The sequence below is a fragment of the Cryptotermes secundus genome, unplaced genomic scaffold (genome assembly GCF_002891405.2).
Source record: "Cryptotermes secundus unplaced genomic scaffold, Csec_1.0 scaffold40, whole genome shotgun sequence".
Classification (NCBI taxonomy): Eukaryota; Metazoa; Arthropoda; class Insecta; order Blattodea; family Kalotermitidae; genus Cryptotermes; species Cryptotermes secundus.
This window is the reverse complement of record NW_019730583.1, coordinates 501,920-509,786: the sequence shown is the minus strand read 5'-3', so window position 1 is coordinate 509,786 and position 7,867 is coordinate 501,920. Positions and strand designations below refer to the sequence as shown.

General features: G+C 40.4%; 2 protein-coding genes across 2 annotated transcripts; both read right to left on the bottom strand.

The window, feature by feature from the left end:
• Positions 1-923: 923 nt before the first annotated feature.
• Positions 924-6,029, bottom strand: LOC111866331 (coiled-coil domain-containing protein 12). The gene is made up of 3 exons (XM_023855175.2): positions 5,737-6,029; positions 4,932-5,070; positions 924-1,198 (listed from the first exon to the last, which is right to left on the bottom strand). Exons 1-3 carry the CDS (start codon positions 6,012-6,014, stop codon positions 995-997), a joined length of 621 nt encoding a protein of 206 aa, XP_023710943.1. The 5' UTR covers positions 6,015-6,029; the 3' UTR covers positions 924-994.
• A 420-nt stretch (positions 6,030-6,449) lies between these two features.
• Positions 6,450-7,040, bottom strand: LOC111866330. Its single transcript, XM_023855174.1, has one exon. The coding sequence runs from the start codon at positions 7,038-7,040 to the stop codon at positions 6,450-6,452; it is 591 nt and encodes a 196-aa protein (XP_023710942.1).
• Between the last annotated feature and the right edge of the window lie 827 nt (positions 7,041-7,867).

Genomic DNA, 7,867 nt, shown 5'->3' with positions numbered 1-7,867 from the left:
CTAATGGCATATTCTAAAGCAAAGTTGAAAAACATTGGCAATAAAGCATCTACTTGTTTTAGACCATTCTGTATAGGAAAAGTATCAGACAAATGTCCTGAGCACGATTGCAAAATACTGGTTATGTTAATTACACACACACACTCTTGAAATAGTAGAAACGTGTTATGACTGACAGATTAACAATCTAAAGGTAGAAGGTTTGGTGAAGAAATTAGAGTGGGAACTGAAAGAAATAGGTTTAGAATATTTTCACATGTGTGTGACTATAGATGGGGTTCAGATTGGCGACTTGATTTATTGACCACTTATACACACAGCTCATAATTACAAGTAACTATAACAGCCTCACTGGTTTAGACATTCTAAAGATCACTGTAACTGCAGCAACTGAACCAAGCTCTAAACTCTGTCCCGCTTATAACCTCTCAGCACAGTCCACACAGAAAACACAGTTCTTCTAGTGTTGTCGGCATTACCTAGCAACAGCCACTGTTTAGAAACACTGCTTAGCAACAGGTCTACATGCTACAATATACTTGGCAAAGCCAGGCAGAGATTAAGCAAATAAGATATGTAAAATAATTAGAGAGGGGTGCAATGATACAGAAAGATGGAATATATTTTCGAACATAAGCAAAAAAATTTCCTTGGTATTTCACACAGAAATGAGACTCCACAGTTCTATGTTTGTAATTAAATATGTATTTTTTGTTTTTAATTATATTATATTACAATATCTAGTTGTATGTCAATGGTAAACAATAAATTCATAACATAATAATTTGTGAACTGAAAAGCAACAAACACTTGCTCAATTTAATCCCTTAATTCTATTATAGACCTAATTTCACATATTTTTGTTCTTGTTCATTTAAAGTCACACACATTTGAAAATTATTTATTTTGTACATTTATGCTTATGGTCCCATATGGCCAAAATATAAAAATCACAAAGTTACTTAATAAATGACAAGGCAACTGTACAAATAGCTCAGTCTTCATCAATATCCAGATTCTGGCTCATATTAGCACCAATATGTACACTCATAGCCAAATCTTCCTGTCCTTTCTTAAGCCTCTCACGGATCAGCTCAGCAATTGCTTTCTGAGTTCGCCTATCCAGTCTTTCCAGTTTCTTTGCAACATCTCGCTTCACGTCCCAGTCTGGTTTGCGAGGTGCCAGATTGGTGATATCCTGCAACAGAAGCACAGTCATTAAGAAATGTCAAACTGATCAGGTCACAAGCTATGAATTATTATTATTACTGTACAAATTAAAAATGAGTACAAGTTTCACTGCATAGATGTTGGCTCTGGGCCCACCCAGTTTTCTGACCAATGTGTTCCAGCATAAAGATGACAATGGTGGAAGGAAAGCACCCACTTCCTTCCAGTGGAAAGGCTGAGAGGGTATGATTCTTCATACAGTACCTCTCATTCATCAACTGAAACACTAATTAGAGAGTATATGAGTATGTTAGTTGATGGTGCTGGGAAAGATGATAGTACAGTAAAACCTGCCTTAAACGGACCCTTTATTAAACGGAAATATTTTCAGGTCCCTTGACTTTGGGGCTGAAAAAGATGTTAAATAACCTGGATTAAACGGAAACTGTCTAATGCGGACAACGGAAATCAAAATAAGCCTTTATACGGAAAATTTACAGTCTTCCGGAATGCATCGTTTAGAATAATTTTAGGCATCCTATACATTCTACAGAATTTTGTTTTCCCTAACTCTTTAAAATAAGCTTCTAACGGTACGGCACTACCTGCACTGAGATTCAGCAGAATTGTTTTCCCCTTCTGTAAATTGTATTCAGTAAGGGCTCTAGGCCTACAGTTTTACTTTAGTCTAGCAGTTGTCATCATGGCTACAAAGACAAGAGTTGTGCTTGATCTTAACACAAGATTAAAAGTGATTCATGCGAGTGAGCGAGATAAATTGTCTGTTAAGCAGATCATGAAGATGTTTAACGTCGGTAAAAACTCAAGTGTATGAGATTCTAAAGAAGAAAACGGAAATTTTGAAGCAGTGGGAAACTTGTGCTAATGGAAAAATAAAAAGAGAACTTAAGAAAACTGCAAACGAAGACATTAATGAAATAGTGTGGGAGTGGTTTGTTAGTGTGAGGACGAAAAATCACTGCTTGTCGGGTCCTATGGTACAGGAATATGCTAAAAAATTCGCTGAAAAACTGGGGAAGACTGAATTCAAAGCATCTAACGGATGGTTGGAGAGTTTTCGCAAAAGACATCGGATAGATTTAATGAACTTTGTGGTGAATCAAGTGATGTAAATAGTGAGACCATTGAGGAATGGGAAGCTAAACTGCCATCCATAATCGAGGGATATGAACCTGAAAACATAGCGAACGGTGATGAGACTGGACTGCTCTTCCACGCGCTTCCGAATAAATCACTATGTCTGAAAGGTGAAAAATGTTTGGGAGGAAAACTGTGCAAAGAAAGATTGACTGTTTTTCTATGTGGTTTTATGTCAGGTGAAATGGAGAAAACCTTAGTGATTGGCAAGGCAGCNTAAATTATTAATGCAATCTTTGCTCGTCAATATAGATTCTACATCATCTGCCTCTGAACTTGCAAGAACTGTCTCGGTTCCAGATGCGGTTATTTGGATAAGTCAAGCAGTAAAGAAGTTGTTACCAGAAACTGTGACAAAGCGTTTTGAAAAAGCAGGATTTTCTACGGTAGAAGTTACTCCTAGTGTAGAAAATGAGAATGACCAGAAGGACTTACAACACTGCATGAATGAAGCTGCTTTCAGTAACTGCAATGCTGAGGACTACATCAACATAGACAAAGATGTGCAAACAGAACCAGACACAATGGATATCGATGTATTAGTTGAGAATTGTAGAGAAAATGGAAAAGGAAGAGAGGAGGAGGAAGAGGAAGAAGAGGAAAATGACATTGTGATAGAAGGAGTGTACAGTGAAGACTTATCACGATGCTGCCAACAGTTTAAAGCTACTGCAGGAGTTTGCCGTGCAACGGAATGATTCAGACATGCTTACTCTAATTTCTCAAGCTAAAGTGTTTGTGGAAAGTCAGGCAGCCAAGAGAGTAAACTGCGTGCAAAAAACTCTGCCGGAGTTCTGGTAAAATTATAAAAAGTGAGTACTGCAATTTTTTCCTGTTCAGTGTAATGTTTGCATGTGTTCAATGATTGTAGTGTGAATAAATTAATGAGCATCTTGTTTTGTTTTGTCTCAAATACGTTTATGTCCTGGTTTAGTTATTATAGTATACCTTGATTAAACGGAAACCTTCAGCGGAAATTTTTTCTGGTCCCTTGAGATTCCGTTTAAGACAGGTTTTACTGCAGTATCCCCTCCTGAACTCAGTCAACAGGCCTTAGGAAACACTAGTGTTCTCAGTCTGTTACACTCTCCAGCAGTTGTTTCTTTGTAATGTGTTCTAACAGTGGAGATTCTTCAGCTTCTGCAATCACACCACTGCTAGCTGGCCACCATCTCACAACTGAACTAAGCAGAGTCTGAGTCTGATGTTACGACTGATGGTCAGTCGGCCAATCTGTCTTGGAATAAAGCATCCATCTGAGGCTTACAACCAGATATTTATTACTATCAGACAGTTGTGGGCTATTGATGTGGGGCACTATTTCAATGAGAGGATGGGTCTGTCATTTACAACTGCTGCTGGCTCGTGCCAGCACAGTCATTCTCAGGTCTGAGTCCTGTGGGACTCATGACCATATTTTACTGTCTCAGATTCAAGACTTCCCTTTTGGTGGCCTCCCATGGCTCACAGGGCTACAGTGGAGGTATCTGACGCAGCCTCCACACAGGAGTCCATGAACTAAGCTCTAATTCCATCCCATTGATAACCCCTTGGCATAGACTGTGTAGAAAACAAACGTTGCCAACAGTTCTTCTATCGTTGAATCGACAAGTTTACCATGCCACTGCATAGCAACAGCCACAGTGCACACCACAGAAAACACCACTTCCAACAGTTCCTCTGTTGTGTGCTGATTAAGTGCCATGGGAATCTGTTTGTTTGTGATAACTACCTAGTAAAATGTCTGCACACTACAATGCTGTTTATATGCCTCCTCCCACATTTTCTTCTTCTTCAGACAAATGTTCCTATACAGCATGACTCTGAACCTCCCATCAGTGACAGAAATTTAATGATAAGAAGACAGGTGGAAATTGCATGGGTTTACACATTTATAATTCCTGAAAAAAAAAATATGGGTTTCTATGCAAATAAGAAGACCCTCTACCATCCAGGAATATGGGACCATAAAATCCTCCATGTGTTAGAGAGCAGGCATCGGTATTCTGACTCAGGGATAATGATATTAATATTGAGATGTCGGCCAGCAGAACTGTGCATATGCACTGCTACTTCAGTAAAGATCTGTAAGACAGCTTGTGGTAAACCATGAACTGATGACTGCTTTTCTTTGGAATCTTCAACATTAAAACTTACTTTCCATGGTGGCCTGCATATAAGACAAAACACTCACAGAACAGAAAATTACAGAAACTACACATAAGGATGCTTGTGCTAAAATACAGCAAATTAATCTATCTCCAAATCATATAAGAAGGGAATAGGTTAAATACCTGTGGTCCATAAAAAAAAAAAAAACCTGTTTTGTTTTCTCTGTCATGCAAGCACCACTGCTGCTTACAGTTAGTTAATCAGTAGGTAATTGACCTAACTTGTCAATTAATTTGGGTTTTACTTACGACTACTAGACCTAACACAAACCATTCCTAATTCAACTGTTGCAAATGATCATTGTAATGCAAATATATAAAAACGAATGACAAAGTTAAAATTATATAATACCATACACAATACTGATTCCATAAGCTCTCACTCAAAATGGACATCACACACTAGTATGTTTTCAAGATACAAGTACTCACCAGTTCTTCTATGACAACTCTAGCGTTTGCAGATGCCAACTGATCCTTTACCTCAGCTTCAACATCACCTGGTTTGCAATCAGGCAAGATGTTTTCCTTCAGTGTGTCATCTTGTGGCCTATAACTACGGAACTTTGGCCTGAAAGGTCAAATTACAGTATTACATAACCATAAGTTTCTGTATGCTAATGCTGAAGTAGTGTCCAGTTACAACTCAAAACAGACTACTGGTATCATTATACATAAGGGGTTATGGGGCAGATTAGATCAGAAAAGGTCTGGATGGACAAAGTCATCTAGGTCAGGTGTCAAAATTAATTAAATATATATATTTACGCAGCAATATGGCCCTGGGGTCGATTCAGCCTCTAACAGAAATGAGTACCAGGAATTAATTCAATAATTTTCCTGCGGAGTAAAGCGCGGCCGGCGCGTAAGGCTGACAACCTTACCGACATTTTTGAGCCGATTGTCTAGAAGATAATGTGGGACCCTGAACGTCTCACAACCCTATGAGCCTTCACGGCCTGTTACAGGGATAGCTATACTTTTTTATTTTATACAGACTTGGTCGTCGACTTACGACCGACTGACAGGTCGTAACTAGATCTGGTCGTATGTCGGCCATGTATTTATTAACAGTATTTTTAAACCTTTCTAATCGTTTTACCATCTTTATAATTTATTTTTAAAAACTTTTACATTTTAATCATGTTTTATTTTTCATTTTTTTTTTGTGGTCGTAAGTCGACGACCAAGTGTATTTACGAACACCTAACCTAAATCTTCCTCAAACCACACTAACCTTGGTAAATTGAATGCGTCATCTCCAGAATTATGCCCTTCTTTACCGATCTCATCATGCTTCCGTTTCAAGACCTTTATCCTTTCCTTGCGTTTCAGCGCTTCTTCTTCCAACGAACCGATTTTTTCTTGATTAGACATAATACCTAATTTGCTTTTACGTTTCCTTGTACGACGACTTAGAATAACCAATCCACTCAACTTCCCTCGAAAATGTCGATCCTGCCCCGGTCGAGGTCGATTCAATCGATAATACCTCAGCAAATTTGCGCAAGACATGCAACATGGTCTGTGGACTAGTTCGACCTTCAACCACCAGAGAGCTCGCCATTACACTGGCAGAGAATACATTATTTTATTGGAGTGGTTGTGGAATGTCATATGAAGAGAGAACCACTAGTTGAACGGTCCTGTAGTATTTATTACAGTTGCACCGTATACGTACACAGACGAACTTGCGTTTGAAAAATAATAATGACAATAATGAACACACTGAACCAGAATTGTAGAACTGTAACTGTAACTTCCACTCAATGTATCTTCTTATGTAACCTAGAGGCGGACATATAGAAAACCTGTCACTGTCCGTATTGTTGTAGGCTTTGCCTAGCAACCGCTGTTTACTCGTCGTTGCTAAGCAATGAAGCTTGCGTTGTCACACTTGCTTGAATGTGGGCCGTTCCCACATCCCCCCCCCCCCGCGGAGATGGTTGCTCAGCTGCTGAAGCGATCAGGAAAATGTACATGACGTCCGGAGCGTGTAGTTCGTTGTACAGGCTGTGGTGGTACGGCATGCGGAACCGCGGTTGGGGTTTCGTCGGCTGCGGGGTTGAAGGTCTTGGTGGTGGTCCCACGTCCCGTCTCGTTTAACATGTAGGCAGGTTTGACCCTATCGGTTGACACGGTGACGAGCCTGCCGCGCACGAGGATTTGCATTGTCTTGTCCTTTCGTGATAGGACCTGGTAGGGGCCGCTGTAATGGGGCTCCAATGCTCTGCGAGTCGTGTCCTGCCGGAGGAAGACGTGTGTGCATTTCTTGAGGTCGCTGTGCACGAATGTAGACGGGGAGGCATGGCGTGTTGCTGGAATTGGTCTGAGGCGGGCCATGTATCGGCGAAGTTGGGTGGTGAGGTGCGCTGGATCCACTGGGTCGGCAGTCGGAGTTAGCAGCTCTCCTGGTATTCTTAGTGGCTCGCCGTACACGAGCTCAGCTGCTGATGCCTGCAGGTCCTCTTTGAATGCTGTGCGGATTCCGAGGAGAACCAGGGGTAGGGCTTCTGTCCAGTGTTGGTCTGCGTGACACATGATGGCTGCCTTTAGTGTTCGGTGAAAACGTTCCACGAGTCCGTTAGCCGCTGGGTGGTGAGCAGTTGTTCTCGATAGTTGAATGCCACAGAGCTTGGTCAGGGAGTGGAAGAGTTGAGATTCAAACTGTCGTCCTTGGTCGGTGGTGATGGTCTGTGGGAAACCGAAGCGGGATATCCAGCCGGTCAGTAGGGCTTGAATGTGGGCCGTTCCCACAGTGGTGTTTAAAGAATCAAGCACAGTGACAACTTTATCTTTTATATTAATATAAATTAAGCAGGATTCTTGTTTTTTAAATAATATAGCTTGTGAAATGTACAACTAACGGAAGTATTTATTATGTAGGGCCTAGAAAATGCTGCACAAAGACTCGTAGTGACTTTTATTCGCGATTGATATTTTCTATGAAAGTTGCGTAAATAACTCTCCACTCTGGTAATTTCTGGGATAGTTTACTGCCTAATTAAGGGAAAATATACGTTTATGAGTATACCAAGCTGTCTTGAGGGTGACCCTTTTTACCTTTGAATCTACTGTCTGATTTTTGTAAAATCTGGTACGGATATTATACCACTGGAGGCTACCCGAACACCGCGCATTATAATTTCCTCCAGTCTGCAATAACAATATGGAAGACGTACAGACTCATAAAGCAAGAGCGATAATAGCACCACAGAGAACCTGAATGGTGTATGGTAGAGATCATCGATAAATACTAGTATAAATTTCTCGTTAAGTTTAACATATTATGTAAAGTGTAAAAATTAACAGGGCGACGGTACGAAATTTCAATTTAGCCTTAAATTTGGGAGCAGTTACTAGTAGGC